The 16,789-nt window shown below is 45.6% G+C and overlaps 1 protein-coding gene across 1 annotated transcript; it reads right to left on the bottom strand.

The window, feature by feature from the left end:
- Positions 1 to 2,561: 2,561 nt before the first annotated feature.
- Positions 2,562 to 11,241, bottom strand: LOC126095398 (uncharacterized). The gene is made up of 3 exons (XM_049910199.1): positions 10,826 to 11,241; positions 6,289 to 6,917; positions 2,562 to 2,717 (listed from the first exon to the last, which is right to left on the bottom strand). Exons 1-3 carry the CDS (start codon positions 11,034 to 11,036, stop codon positions 2,562 to 2,564), a joined length of 996 nt encoding a protein of 331 aa, XP_049766156.1. The 5' UTR covers positions 11,037 to 11,241.
- Between the last annotated feature and the right edge of the window lie 5,548 nt (positions 11,242 to 16,789).

The following is a 16,789-nucleotide window of genomic DNA, read 5'->3' on the forward strand; positions in this document are numbered from 1 at the left end:
TCCCGATAGCACATCTGACGCCATAACTGAAGTGTTAACTAATAAAAATTTAAAATAAAATCATCTCAGTCATGTGCATCTTTCCATAAAATAACTATCCCGTCTTTGAAACAAACATGTCGCATATATTCTGAAACTATTTTCACAGTCAGTGCGCCTAGTAATCACTAGCTAACACTTTCTTAACGGAGATCAAATTAATATCAAATTCAATCAATTACCCTGGCCTGACTCAATCAATAACATAATATCACCTAGACGTGAATCTGCATGATTACAAAAGAACGACTCTCATAAGCTGACTGATCTTCTCGTGGACGGCTGCAGCTAATTTTGTGCAGCTTGTGTTATTGTTGTGTTCACACCGCTTCTCACGAGGTAGTTCTCCTTCCGGCTTGTTTAAGTACTGTGTCACGTCCCATGACTCACTTGAAACGCAAAGAAATTAGTGCAATGATTATTCCCTACTTGCAGCCCTAATTCCATCACTCCGCAAAACATCTTTATGGCATACACCCAGCACTATTATTTTAAAGTCGCAAATAAAAAATGCGCATGTACGGTCGACACAGACCGCGACAACACTTGTGGCCTGTCACCAGGAAGCCAACTGTAAGTTGTCTGCTTTCCCTCTTCTCAATACGGGTCGCAGCCGAAGATTGAAAACTTTGGTCTTGTCACAAGGGAACCAACTGCAAGTTTCCTTTGTTATAACCTTTTCATTTGACTTGTTATAGGCTATCGTATTATTTGGCACAGTACTATTTGTGGACCGCATTTTCAAGCAACTTCCTCTCGAGATACACATGTCATTATAATGTCTTCCACAAAAAAGTGCCGACGTGACACATCTGCTGTCCAAGTACTTCTGCTGCTCTTCCATACAAGTAACGTAATAAACGAACTGTGGCAAATAAGTCTACTCAGAGTACACTACTCACATTTTTACTGGAGTTGTCAGTTATGATCTAAGATTTTTCAGTTGCCGTAATGAAAAATATACTGTTTCATGTTGCGCAATACCTCCCACTTATGCACCAAAGACTCACCTCACACTCCAGGTAACGGAGCGTACTTGCTCCATCTGTCATCGTAGATCAAAGTGAGATGGGAGAAGACAAGATTCGTTACTTTTTAGCAGTCTCTACACCTATATTTCATACCACAGGTGACACTGAAGCTGAGGTGAATGTCCCCTGTAGCACATGTCCCCTGTGTACCCCCCCCCTCCCCCGTCATTCCACGCCCTCGGGACAGCAGCCCTGACTCAGTATCTGTTTCGAGAACCAGTTCGCCTGGATGACGCCGTAACTGGTCACGACCCTTAGTCCGATATAACAAGAAACGTAATTCATCCAGTCAGGTGACACGTTTCTGTTCATTCCATAGAATCTCACTCCCACTGCAATCGTAATTGATGGTATCGTTTGATCACCATGGTACACATGGGGGTCGTCTGCTACGGAACCCTGTGTTGAACAATATTCACTGAATGGTGTGTTTGAAACGTGCCTGCATCAATGCATAATCCAATCAGACACAGATCTGCACCTATCTTGTCATACAGGAGGCATGCGTGTGAAATCCACATCCTGTGTAATAGCGTGAACATCCAACACCTCTTAAGATATTTATTTTTTCGCCGTTTCGCCTTCAATTAATGCGAATAGCCGTTTCTAAGGCTCTCGTTTCTAGGCACCGTGACATAACCAGCTGCCCTTTCTTATAGTTGCTTGTACCAGTATTTTTCACAATATGAGGCGTTTGTGATACTTAAAATGACCCCTATCCGTCTCTTCTCTTCATATATGGGAAGCAGTCATTATGTTTCAACTCCTCAACTTAGGTATTTACTGATGTCCTTCGACTGGGCCAGAATTCCAGAAAACAATGTAACATAGTTGTAATACTTGGAAACAAGAAATAGTTTTAGTATAGGAAGCAGCCAGATGTAAGGGGATACGTGTATCCGATAACCTGCAAAAGTAGTGTAAATGCTATGTAGAAAACTGAAGACTGAATTAATTTTTATTTTAAATATTATGGGACTTTACTGCTAAGGTCATCAGTCCCTAAGCTTACACACTACTTAACCTAAATTATCCCAAGGACACACACACACACTCATGCCCGAGGGAGGACTCGAACCTCCGCCGGGACCAGCCACACAGTCCATGACTGCAGCGCCTAGACCGCTCAGCTAATCCCGCGCGGCGACTGAATTAATGAATATGGTCAACTAATTGTACTCTAGTGAAGGGTATTTTCATGCAAACATCGAGAAGTAATAATCTGAATTATTTTGCAGTCAAATTTAATTCTGTAGTACGAACAGCTTTTTTAAAATGGTTCATTTTCGACTGTTTTTACATGCCACGTACATCTCTCTGTGGAATATATGGCTTCAGACTTATGTAACCATGCACTTGAGCTGGTGATATGAGCAGGTATCTAGAGGTTGTGAAAATGTCACGACGAGACTGGAGGACCAGGTGTGGAACTCGAACACGTGGCGGCCACGCGCGGCTGTCGGTGAAGCGCAGGGATTTAGGGGGCGTCCCTCAGGGTGGGTGGTGGCGCGCCGCGCCCTTCAAGCCTGGCAGACTTATGGCCTCACCAGAGGAGCGGTGGAGACTGAGGTGAAGCCTCGTGGCGGCAGGGTGGAGCGAGCAGCGCAGGCAAGCTGCCCTCCGGCAGCCGCTGCTGTCACTCTGGCGCTACAGAAGAGTCAAACCGTAGGTCAATGTCCTCGTTTCTCCACTCTCAGCTACGCATATCTAATACTTTGCACTTTTTTTATAGACAATTCTTTGGAACCACTGCAGATATGCTCCGGTAGACCGTCATTTACTCTTAGTTATCCAATTTTGTTTTTATTGTTACATAACTAACATACGATAATTGATTGGCGACTCCATAGAGTGCTGTGTGGTCAACGACCATGTACGTGAAATTAGAAGGAAGGTCAGCGTTGGCCGTAATATTCATGCTTTTGATGAGTTTAATTTTTTCACTACACGATTGAAGATGATCACTATGTGAATGAAAATCGATTTTACTGTCAATAAACAATATTACGGCCAACGCTGACCTTCCTTCTAATTTTTAACATACGATAAGTTAATTAATTTCTGAGCATTGATCTGCCACTTATCGATCATCACCCACTTGAGGTAAGCTGTTCGACAAATTTCTTTTCCAAACTTTCCTATAAATTACTCAGTAGCTTCAGCACATTTTGTAATACCACCTGTCGAACTTCCAGTACGTCCTAATAATGGTTTTTGGTCTCTTCTTGACTCTTGAAACTTTCTTGGTCAATGTGCTACCAAATCGCTTGGTTGAACCTATCGCCTGCCTCAATTACATTCTCATTACATTAATTCAATTTTCCACATGAATCTGTTTGCATGTTCATCGGTCTGTTTCCTGATCTTTCCTACGAACTCAATCTTATTTGCCTCCATAGTTCACTGAGCAACTATGAGACCTTATGTGCGTTTTGCATTAAATGTTCATTTGTCTCTGATAGTCGTTAAAACTTGGATACATACCGAATTGCATTTTTCTGTTTCTGACTAACGAGGAGTTCCGTTATTTAAGATTTCTATAACTTAGCAAATGTATTCCTGGCCATGGTTCCTCTTCTGTTCCTTTTCTTGTTCATGCAGTCCATCTTCAGCTATGCATATCATGTATGCCTCCGTTACTTCCGTGTCATACAATTTGAAAACTTCCTCTATGGTGCTGAGATCAGCTTTTGAAATATGTAAAGACTTAGTCGTATGCTTATTTCAGTATCTACCGCCCTGCTATTCAGATCAATAATGATGAACCCCTGAAGAGTACAGCAAATCATATTGCTACAGATAGTGGAATTCTGAAGTGAAGTACCTTTGTATAGATGTCTGCGTCACATGTGGCCAAGAGAATGTATAGGATGCATCTACAATTGGTTGTGCGAGTGTAAGACCAAATTTGATGTAATGTGTTCATGCACGTAATACCTCCATAAAACAGTGCTCTTACCACCGCTTTGTGGAGTAATATTCCATGACTGACAGCAAACTAAGATTATTGCAAGCAGAGACAATCACTAAACATTAAAACTGATAGGTTTTATATAATGTGTTATGTTAAATCATAATGTGAATGTAATTGTGTAAATTTTGTTAATTACAAGAAACTTATTGTAGTGGAGTCTGGCGAGCCTCTATTAACTTCTGGAGGAGGTAGAGTAGATACTACAATACACACAATTTATTAGATCTGTAGTGTTGGCAGAAGAGCCAACACCGTGTTGCTAGAAGAGGCCGAAAAGCACGCTATAAGCTCACGCAGGATGGCGTGAGGTCTGGAAAATGACAATGTAATTAATATAGCCAATAAGGTACGTTGCTGCTGGAATACTTTAATCCATAATTGGTGTACATCGGTCTGATGGTACAGGCATCACAATATACATAGCAAAGGATAAATGGCGCCTTGCTAGGTCGTAGCAAATGACGTAGCTGAAGGCTATGCTAACTATCGTCTCGGCAAATGAGAGCGTAATTGTCAGAGTAGCATCGCTAGCGAAGTCGTCTGTACAACTGGGGCGAGTGCTAGGACGTCTCTAGACCTGCCGTGTGGCGGCGCTCGGTCTGCAATCACTGACAGTAGTGACACGCGGGTCCGACGTATACCAGCGGACCGCTGCCGATTTAAAGGCTGCCACCTAGCAAGTGTGGTGTCTGGCGGTGACACCACAAGATCGATTTATTAAAACATGACAATCTCAAATACTTAACATGGAAACAATCAACACCCGCAGAATGAAAAGATGAATTCGTTACTGTAGCTGAACTCTATAACTTATCACTACATACAATACACATTGATAACCTCATGTCAGTGTACAATTGACTGTTAACTCCAATACCGGTCTGACTTACAATGCAGTTCTCGCTGCTACATCTGAGCGATGGTGTAAACGTGTGGGCCAAGCGGTGCTGCACTCTGACGTAAGCACTCTTACAGCATCAGTGGCGTATGGAACCTCTTGAGAGCATGTCTTCGTTGAGGTCCCTCATTCTTTGCTTTATCAGGCAGCGACTGTTCTTACTTGTGGTTACGTCGAGAGGTACTAACATTGCCACGAGAGCTTGTTCTTCGGACGACACCACATATATCAAACTTAATTGTTAGGTGAAAAAGACAACTGTATGGATATTTTGATTTATCAAAACCATCTCTAAAACACTGAAGGAAATGACTGGTAAGACATTTTAACGTAACTGCATACCAAGGTCTCTGAAGCAGGAACCAGCGGGAGGGTGGACACAGCCTTGGCGCAGAGTGGTAAAGAATGCTGCTTCTATGAAGTGAGCTCAAAGCAGTTTACTGTGATCTGAATTTTGGAGACAATCTGGATGAAAATTTGGACTGCACTTCAGCATACGCTTAATAACACCTCAACTGACTGAAGTAAAAAACCACTAATGGCAGAGATGATAAATTTTTAGGAATGTGTTCTACTTGATAGCAAGCGAAAGACTCGCTGTTATACAACCGTTCAAAAGTGTTAACTAAACATAAATGTATCCAGGGTGACTAAAATTAATAATTGTGCCCTGCCTTGGCAACACCAATTCATTTTCAATATTGTATAATACTAATGTAGGAGGTGGACTATATGACAACCGCAAAATATAAAAAAATTCAATTGTCATCAACTGTTGTTGACTTTCATGCTTTCTAAAGAAATACTGATGTTAATTAGGGTACGAAACCTGAAAATACGAAAAGGGGACAAGAGTTTCTAATTATTTCAGTTAGACTTACTTTTGTGGCGGTCTTCGTAGCAACGAGCACCGCCACACTTTTAGTAGCGGGCCGACCGGTCCGCTGGAACTGTGTACAAAGAATTGAAAACACAAACACTCGGATTGAATGAAAGTCGGTACTTATCTTTATTACGAAGATACAGAAACACAGTGGTAAACATTGTCTCTACAGCAATCGGTCTGGTTCGAGTCGGGCAGCTAGGTCAGCGTCGGCTGACGACAAATAACAACTCGGCTGCGATGTACCCCCACTGACTAACAAGTACACACTGCGGTGGCGAGTCTACAACTCAGCGGCCGAATCCAGAACTGAACTAGCGCTCGCGACGGCAGTGCTTAAGAAGCCAGTCGTGGCGCGCGCGGACTTGCGGCGATTACCTTAATCGCTGGCGCTGCTTGTGCGGACGGCGTCCGGACTGATGCTGCCAACCTTTTGGCAGCGGGCTCGGGTGGCCTGACTGGCTAGGATATAACACTCCTCCCCCCCAAATCGCCGCACCGTCGTTGAATAATGACGTGGCGAGCGTCGACGGCGGGGGAAGGGTCTGGCCGCAGGCGTAGCAGAAGAGACCGGGGCGGAGACTGTTGTCGGCGGCAGTCCCCGGTCCGCACCCCAGCATTGGCTGCGCGGGGCCTCGGGAAACACCGACTGAAAACCGAGGTCAGGGTGCACGCCTGGGACCACGGGCGCAGCTTCTGGTACTGGACGCGACGGGGCGTCGGGACCCACGAAGAGAGGCAGCGTCTCCTGACGCTGCGTCGACGGCTGCTTAGTGGGCGCCGGACAAGGCGCTGCGGTGTCATACTCCTTGGGGGTGCCCAAGGGAAGCGGCTGCAGGACAGGCGGCACAGCCACCCCTTGGGATGGCGGCCCGGCTGAGGGGTCGACGTCCATCTGCTCCGAAGGCGGTGGCGACTGAAGAGGGACCGCAGGCGCCGGAGCGACCACCTGGGGCGCTCCCGGATGAAGCTGCGCGGGAGGCATCAACGGGACGGGCTGTCGGCGTAGTAGCGGCGACGGCTGCTGCTGCTGCTGCCCTGGGGGCGGCAGCGAAGTCGGAAGGCGCGGCTGGAACCCGCCACGGTCCAAATCTGTGGACAAAGAACGAGCGGCAGAATCCGGGCGCCAACGCGGCGCAACTGGTTCTGATGCCTCCTGTGCACCCCAGTTGTACCTTGAACAGTATAAAAACCGCGACCCTGGACACTTATCACGGTGCCTCGTTCCCAACGACGGCGACCGTGATAAACTCTGAAAAAAACGGCGTCGTTGCGCTGAAAACGCGTGCGATGCTCAGAAGCGGCGGGTCGATCCGGGGGGTGCAACAACCGTAGTAGGGTGCGATGACGACGGCCGTGGAGAAGCTCCGCAGGCGAAGGGCCGTCGCGTGGCGTGGTCCGGTACGACGACAGGAACGTGATGAGGGCCTGCTGACGAGAGTGCGTAGCACGAAGGCGGTCCATATGATCCTTGAATGTGCGTACAAAACGTTCCGCTGCACCATTCGATTGAGGGTGAAACGGCGGAGTAAGAACATGGCGAATGCCATTGGCAGAACAAAAACTTTCAAATTCAGCAGAGGTAAATTGTGGACCATTGTCAGACACTAAAACTTCTGGAAGACCCTCAATACAAAAAATTGAAGTCAACGCCTTTATAGTTTGTGCAGACGTTGTAGACTGCATGGGCACAACAAACGGAAAATGACTAAATGCATCTATCACGATGAGCCAACGAGAATTCCAATATGGACCAGCGAAATCAATATGCACTCGCTGCCAGGGACCGGCAGGTCGTGCCCACTCAAAATAGCGTTGAGGCGGAGCAGCTTGGTGTTCGGCACACGTCGAACAATCTGTAGACATCTGCGTAATCTGCTTATCAATGCCGATCCACGTACAATGACGGCGGGCAAGCTGCTTGGTGCGGACCACTCCCCAATGACCTTGATGCAACAAGTCGAGGACCTTGGATTGGAGCACTTGGGGAACCACTACACGAAGCTGGTCATTCTCGGTGCGTAACAGCAAAACTCCGTGCGAAACAGACAACAGATGACGTTGCGGATAATACCGACGAACCACAGGATCCGATATGTCCGTTGCCTGGGACGGCCAACCACGTTGAACAAAACGTAATAGTAAACTCAGACGAGGATCCGTAGCTGTCTCACGTGCCACCTGACGATAATCTATCGGAAAATCCCGGAGGGATTGATGCTCATCGGCATCAATCTGATGGCAAGAGTCTTCAGAGGAATCGAAGACATCATCCGCAGCAATCGGCAATCTAGAAAGCGCGTCAGCGTTTGCATGCTGAGCTGTGGGGCGATACAGTATCTCATACTGGTATTGTGATAACAAAAGAGCCCAACGTTGTAGTCTCTGTGCTGTCCGCTGAGGAACTGGTTTAGACGGATGAAACAGTGACGTCAGGGGCTTGTGATCTGTTACTAAATGGAATGGTCTACCATAGAGGTAGTGATGGAATTTTGTGACACCGAACACAATAGCCAACGCTTCCTTGTCCAATTGGCTATAATTACACTGAGCTTTGTTGAGCAATTTAGATGCGAACGCAATAGGACGTTCGGTGTTACCGACGCGGTGAGACAACACAGCACCGAGGCCGAAGGAAGAGGCATCACAAGCTAACACTAGAGGCTTGTTTGGGTCGTAATGGACCAGACAACGATCATTCAATAAAGCCTCTTTAAGCTTCTGAAAGGCTGATTGGCAATCAGCTGACCACACAAACGGAACATTCTTACGGCGGAGACGATGCAACGGTGCAGCAATCTGGGAAGCATTAGGTATAAACCTAAGATAATAAGTCAATTTGCCAAGAACTGCTTGCAATTCATGCAGATTGCGAGGGGCGGGCAAATCACGAATAGCTGCTAAATGTGACTGGGAGGGATGAATGCCTTGAGCATTAATAACATGTCCCAGATACTCCATCTCCGTAAGGAAAAATGAACATTTATCGATGTTGCAACGTAGGCCTGCCTGAGACAACACTGTAAACAAACACTCCAAATTACGTAAATGTTCAGCAGGCGTCCGACCGGACACAACAATATCGTCTAAATAGTTGCAACACGATGGCACATTAGCTAGAAGTTGTGACAAAAAACGCTGAAAAACAGCTGGAGCTGACGCACAACCAAAAGGCAAACGCAGAAAACGGAACAACCCCAACGACGTGTTGATGACAAAATACTGTTGTGATTGCTCGTCGAGGGGCAATTGCAAATATGCTTCACGGAGATCAATTTTGGAAAAGAAACGAGCTTCCCCTAACTTATCCATCAGCTCGTCTGGTCTAGGCAAAGGAAAAGAATCAATGACAGTCTGAGGATTAACTGTCGACTTAAAATCAGCACACAAACGTAACTTGCCAGACGGTTTCTTTATAATAACTAAGGGAGAAGCCCACTGGCTCACTGAAACGGGTTGAATAACACCGTTGTTTTGCCAACGACGAAGTTCCTCTTCTACAGGTGCCCGGAGGGCGTGAGGCACTGGACGAGCACGAAAAAATCGAGGCTGAGCATTATCTTTTAACGTAATATGAGCTGCAAAGTTCGCAGCACAACCTAGCTCGTCTTTAAATATGTCACTGTATCGTTTACACAAATCGGTTATGCTGTCTTGAGGAACAACCACAGAATTAATTTGCAACACATTGTCTTGGATAGACAGGCCAAACAAGTCAAAACAGTCTAATCCGAAAATGTTTACACTGTCTGTAGCGCGGAGCACTGTGAATGAAACTGTTTTTGTATGGCCACGGAATGTGGCTGGCACGCTACATACACCTAACACAGGAATTTGTTCTCCACTATACGTAGCCAAAGAATGTTGTGCCGCTGAAAGTTTAGGGCGGCCGATAGCCGCATACGTAGCACTATTTATGAGAGTCACAGACGCACCAGTGTCTAATTGAAAATTGAAGGTCTTATCCTGGATGCGTAGCTTCACAAATAGTTTATTACACTGTCGCTGGATCGGTGCAGTGGAGGCGGAAGACACAAAATCAGCGCGTTTAGCGCGCGTTCGCTGCTTACGACAACTCGTGGGTTGGGCGGGTCGAACAACAACTCCCGCTTCACTTGCAGTCTGTACATCACTTTTAACAGCGTGTGAATTACGCTGGGGTCGCATAGCAGAGGGCTGGGTGGGTGGCTTATTGCGAACAAGCTTATTACCCACACGAACCGTGGAAGAGTCTGTAAACGCGACCTTCTGGGCGGGCTGGCGTTGAATAACATGAATATCCATGGGCTGGGCAGCACTAAAATTGTTCTTGCGTTTACGCAAACAAACAGTCTGGATGTGTCCTTTCCTTTGACAAAAGTGACAAACCGCGTTTCGTAACGGGCAACGTTCTCGAGGATGAGCGAGAACACACTTAGGGCAAGACTTAACCCTATCATTTTGCACACGCGGCTGACGAATGTTTTTAACATGACGCGGCCGGCTAGTGTTTACAGTCTGACTCTGCCGGTGGGGCCGCGGGCGTGACATAACTTGCTTAGCACAGGCAATTTGAGAAATACATGGCTGATCTAACTCACACTCAGCATAGTCGAAAGTATCTTGGGCTTCAATGATGTTCATCACCGTCTCTAATGACGGGTCAGGCAACTTTAAGATAGCAGCACGAATACGAGAATCTGCAATGTTTTGAGTAATAGCGTCTCGTAACATGACATCACTGTAGGAAGCTCCACACACACAATTAAATCGGCACTGACGGGTGAGGCCCCGTAAATCTGTTAACCACTGTTTATGAGATTGATGTGGCAGTTTCTTTAATCGGAAGAACTTGAATCTGGCTGCTGCCACATGAACTCGCGACTCGAAATACTCAGCAAGCTTGTTAACAACAACGTCATACTCTAAAGCTTCTGGCTTGGATTCCGGAAACAACTTACAAAGTAGTCTATAGACTTCCACGCCTGCAGTGGAAATTAAATAAAGCTGCCGCTCAGTACCTGTGATTTTGTAGACTGTCATGTGCGCCTGCAACTGCGCGAAATATTCTTGCCATTCTTCTCGCGCTGCGTCAAAAGCACGGAACTGTGGTGCTGCCTGTGCTTGTTCCTTTTGTGATGGTGGATTAGCCGCTTGTTTGGCAATTGCTTCCACCAGACTTTGTATTTGCTGACTCTGTAACAAGATCAACTGTTGTAATTCGGCAGACATAGTGAACACAAATTAAACCAGCACCCAAAATTCTAGCTCTAGAAACAAGTTGAACCAGCCCTGCACACGAGTTCGAAACTCCTCGTCGCCAGTTTTTGTGGCGGTCTTCGTAGCAACGAGCACCGCCACACTTTTAGTAGCGGGCCGACCGGTCCGCTGGAACAGTGTACAAAGAAATATAAACACAAACACTCGGATTGAATGAAAGTCGGTACTTATCTTTATTACGTAGATACAGAAACACAGTGGTGAACATTGTCTCTACAGCAATCGGTCTGGTTCGAGTCGGGCAGCTAGGTCAGCGTCGGCTGACGACAAATAACAACTCGGCTGCGATGTACCCCCACTGACTAACAAGTACACACTGCGGTGGCGAGTCTACAACTCAGCGGCCGAATCCAGAACTGAACTAGCGCTCGCGACGGCAGTGCTTAAGAAGCCAGTCGTGGCGCGCGCAGACTTGCGGCGATTTCCTTAATCGCTGGCGCTGCTTGTGCGGACGGCGTCCGGACTGATGCTGCCAACCTTTTGGCAGCGGGCTCGGGTGGCCTGACTGGCTAGGATATAACACTTACATTTTTGGATTAAGTTATACTTCAAACATTTTCAAACAATTATAGTATCTGTTTAGGGAATTCATTAAAAACAATAATTCATTCCAAATTTCAGAAGCTAAATATAGTACACAAGTAGGAGACAAGTGGAGGTGGAGACAAGTTACCTCAATACTGGTGTTGCTAGGGTTGGTACAGATGTGTTTCAGCCCTACTAGGATTAAAAATGGGTTTAGCTGTGATATTTTAATTACAGGGCCCATACTTTTCAAGTGAACTTTGAAAGTAGTGTTTCTGAGTTTAATTTGCACATTACGTACTCGGCTTGTAAAATTTAAAACTTCAGATTTTTTCATAGAGTGCGTATAGTAAACGAAGAAGTGACTGAGTAAAATTAGCTCTTTAGTTCTTTATGTTCTATTCAACTGAGAAATACTTGTTTATCGTAAGACTACATGAACAACTGTTCATTAGTGCACTGGAAACTTGTGTTACATTTCAGTCAGGAGTTAGTAGTTTGTATAGCCTGTGGATTGTGAGCCGTGCACGGCTCGTGTTTATCCTATTTACTGTTTGTCATCTTCCATTACGGTACTGCCGCCTCGTTTTCTTATTCCATTTACTGGTGTCACTAAATTGCTGCCTTACTTGCCCGTGAGTGGCAGAGGTAGCTCGTATCGATAAGTGCACTGCCGTACCGTCTCTGGAGCGACCGATAGTATTTCCGGGTGGTGGTGTGTCTGGCAGTGAGTTCGGAACGGACGAGCAGTGCAGTCGGGACGAAGCAGCAGTGAAGTTGGGGACAGAGCGCTGGTGAGGCGCCGACAGCCAGTGCTCACCGACTGCTGGCGACAAACAAGAACTGTCCGAGGGAGGGAGATTGGAGCGGGACAACTGTTGGTTGGTCATTGGGTTGGTCGTTTCATCGGCCGACGTATATTTGGTCCTTTCACCGTTTCCGGGCCTGGCAGTCGGTCGGCTGGCGTGGAGCAGCGAGGAATTCTCCACGGGATGTAGTGTGGCCAGGGCCTCTGGCGGTCTCTAGGCGGTGTCCGAGTGTGTATGCTGTTCCCATTGCTACGAGGTCCGTGACTCACCGACCCTGGACACGAAAGTTGAGTTTTGATTTAATCTACCAGCAAGTCAAGACTGTTCACATTGTGTCGTTTGGAGTTCGTCGTCGGCTGGTGGGGTAATCCCGCAAGCAACACCATGGTTTTCAAGTTGGGAAATTCTAGCCACCCTCTGATGGAGTTTCACTGTATTTGGTTATTTGAATTGAAGGGCACAAGCGGAATCTTCTGCCTTGTAGCCGTTAACATTGCGGTTACCTGCCCTGGCCATTGACGTAAATTTCCGGCAGTGTAGTTTCCTCATCGTGTTGTTGCTGTCCAGCACGGTGTGTAGTTTGACAGCTCCATGTATGGTTAGTTGTGGGCGCCAATATCTTCTACATTGTTCCATTGAACTCCCTGTTGTGCCCAGGTCGGGTGAAGTGGAAGTTATCTTGTCTGTGGGTCCGTTGACTGTCAGTCGGTTGGGTTGTCGTCGGATCGTGAATGGTTGGCCTGACTGCGTGTTTCACCTAAGCGAGCGTTAGTGTTTGAATTCCAGGCCGACCCTTGAACGTCTGAGCGCCCTTGGGTGTGCTGCCTTTCTGTATTTGTTCTAGTTGTGTGTGCTTGTATGGCTTCTAGCCGATGTTTTTAAAATTAGGGTTGTTTTTCCCTTAATGCGTAAGATTCATTAGACATTCAGCCTAACTTAAATGTTTCACGTACGACCTCTGGCATTTTAAAGGTTTTAATTTTGTTGAATTTTTAGTGTTGTCCCTTCAGCCGATTTTGCGTTTGTGGTGTTTTGCTCTTAAGACCTTGAGCCTTCAGCCTAACTGAAGAACTGTTTTAAGATAAAGCTTTCCCTTTTTTCTGTTTTGGTTGAGTTTTGCCTAATTAAGAACTGTTTTCCATAAGACCTTTTTTTAAAAAAAATTAGCATTAAGTGATGGGCTTTCAGCCGTTTTTGAATTTAAATTGTTTGCTCTGAAAATCTCAGATTCTTTGGGCCTTCAGCCTAAATAAACAATTGTTGTAACATAAGGCTTGCCTTTTAAATTTTTGAATATGCTTTCATTTTAAGCTATTGGCCTTCAGCCGTTTTTTAAATTAAAGTGGCTCTTAGCCGGTAATGAAGCCCCAAAGATTAAAGTAGTGTGTTAAAAAAAAACTCAGTGTGTGTCAAAAATAAGGCATTAGTAGACGACCAAAGAAGGTTCTGGAGTAATCGAGACCATTTAGGGTTAGTCATGTCCTTGTATTTGCAGTCAGTATCCTATACACTGGGGCAATTATGAGACTTACCTCCATGGTCACTGGTCAACGTCCTCTTTGAGACAAGGGGTCCATTGTCCTACATCTACATTTATACTCCGCAAACCACCCAACGCTGTGTGGTGGAGGGCACTTTACGTGCCACTGTCATTACCTCCCTTTTCTGTTCCACTCGCGTATGGCTCGCGAGAAGAACGACGCCGGAAAGCCTCCGTGCGCGCTCGATTCTCTCTAATTTTACATTCGTGATCTCCTCGGGAGGTATAAGTAGGGAGAAGCAATATATTCGATACCTCATCCAGAAACGCACCCTCTCGAAACCTAGCGAGCAAGCTACACCGCGATGCAGAGCGCCTCTCTTGCAGAATCTGCCACTTGAGTTTGCTAAACATCTCCGTAACGCTATCACGGTTACCAAATAACCCTGTGACGAATCGCGCCGCTCTTCTTAGGATCATCTCTATCTCCTCCGTCAACCCGATCTCTAAAAGTCAAGATCTTGGCCTAATCACTTTTATATACAGGGTTATTACAAATGATTGAAGCGATTTCACAGCTTTACAATAACTTTATTATTTGAGATATTTTCACAATGCTTTGCACATACATATAAAAACTCAAAGCTTTTTTAGGCATTCACAAATGTTCGATATGTGGCCTTTTAGTGATTCGGCAGACATCAAGCCGATAATCAAGTTCCTCCAACACTCGGCGCAGCATGTCCCCATCAATGAATTCGAAAGCATCGTTGATGCGAGCTCGCAGTTCTGGCACGTTTCTTGGTAGAGGAGGTTTAAACATTGAATCTTTCACGTAACCCCACAGAAAGAAATCACATGGGGTTAAGTCGGGAGAGCGTGGAGGCCATGACATGAATTGCTGATCATGGTCTCCACCACGACCGATCCATCGGTTTTCCAATCTCCTGTTTAAGAAATGCCGAACACCATGATGGAAGTGCGGTGGAGCACCATCCTGTTGAAAGATGAAGTCGGCGCTGTCGGTCTCCAGTTGTGGCATGAGCCAATTTTCCAGCATGTCCAGATACACGTTTCCTGTAACTTTTCTTTTCGCAGCAGAAAAAGGGGCCGTAAAATTTAAACCGTGAGATTGCACAAAACACTTCTGATGAATTGCGAATTTTCTGCACGAATACGTGAGGTTTCTCTACCGCCCAGATTCGCACATTGTGTCTGTTCACTTCACCATTAAGAAAAAATGTTGCTTCATCACTGAAAACAAGTTTCGCACTGAACGCATCCTCTTCCATGAGCTGTTGCAACCGCGCCGAAAATTCAAAGCGTTTGACTTTGTCATCGGGTGTCAGGGCTTGTAGCAATTGTAAACGGTAAGGCTTCTGCTTTAGCCTTTTCCGTAAGATTTTCCAAACCGTCGTCTGTGGTACGTTTAGCTCCCTGCTTGCTTTATTCGTCGACTTCCGCGGGCTACGCGTGAAACTTGCCCGCACGCGTTCAACAGTTTCTTCGCTCACTGCAGGCCGACCCGTTGATTTCCCCTTACATCCAGAAGCTTTAAACTGCGCATACTATCGCCGAATGGAGTTAGCAGTTGGTGGATCTTTGTTGAACTTCGTCCTGAAGTGTCGTTGCACTGTTATGACTGACTGATGTGAGTGCATTTCAAGCACGACATACGCTTTCTCGGCTCCTGTCGCCATTTTGTCTCACTGCGCTCTCGAGTGCTCTGGTGGCAGAAACCTGAAGTGCGGCTTCAGCCGAACAAAACTGAGTTTTTCTACGTATCCGTAGTGTGTCGTGACCATATGTCAATGAATGGAGCTACAGTGAATTTATGAAATCGCTTCAATCATTTGTAATAGCCCTGTATATGGCCGGCCGGTGTGGCCGTGCGGTTAAAGGCGCTTCAGTCTGGAACCGCGTGACCCCTACGGTCGCAGGTTCGAATCCTGCCTCCGACATGGATGTGTGTGATGTCCTTAGGTTAGTTAGGTTTAATTAGTTCTAAGTTCTAGGCGACTGATGACCTCAGAAGTTGAGTCGCATAGTGCTCAGAGCCATTTTTGAGCCCTGTATCATCCAGTCTGTTTCATCAAGAATTTAAGTAGCTACTTATAATGACTTATTACCCAAAAATAAGGATTTTCGCCCATCAGCTTTTATGTTGATGACATAACATACGATTTTGTAAATTAGACACTGAGATCGATATCAAACGTTGTATGACGATAAAGTATGAACCAAAACTCCGGCTTAGTTCATTCTATGCGCTATCGTCCAGCAGGAGGAGCGTAAACGTTAACTGGAAATAACTTCAGATTTACGAGGCAATGGAACGGGCAACTGCGTATGACTCATACGTGCAGATTCCATGGGGTAGTTGGTAAAACGCTTGATCTTCGCACATGAGGTCTGCGGTTTAATCCCCGATAATGACTTTTCTGTAACTGTATTATGCGTGAAAGTTCCTCTCGGCAGTCTGCTTTTGTTTAGTTCCTTTGAAAGTAGTAAACCTACAGAGTACATTTGTAGTTTTACAGAATGTACAACCAGAAGTGAAAAACAAAGTAACAACAGTATCACAAGTGCGGAAGTAATAATTATAATATTAATTTACAATAATAGTGATAAAACTAATAGTAGTAAAAAAGAAAGTAATAAACTCAATAAAAAGTACATAACGTTCATCTAAGGAAGCAAAAGCAGACTGCCAAAAGAACATTGCTACAAACTCCGAAAAGTAATTTTAACTCTGGAAAATGTTCTACCATATAACGGTTTCATGCATAAACAGATAAAAAAAATATTAACAGCGAGGTTTCAACGCGGACCCTTTGTACAACGACGCACGCTTTACCAACTCATCCACGAGAAATAAGTTACAGACAGAC

The sequence above is a fragment of the Schistocerca cancellata genome, chromosome 8 (assembly GCF_023864275.1).
Source record: "Schistocerca cancellata isolate TAMUIC-IGC-003103 chromosome 8, iqSchCanc2.1, whole genome shotgun sequence".
NCBI lineage: Eukaryota > Metazoa > Arthropoda > Insecta > Orthoptera > Acrididae > Schistocerca > Schistocerca cancellata.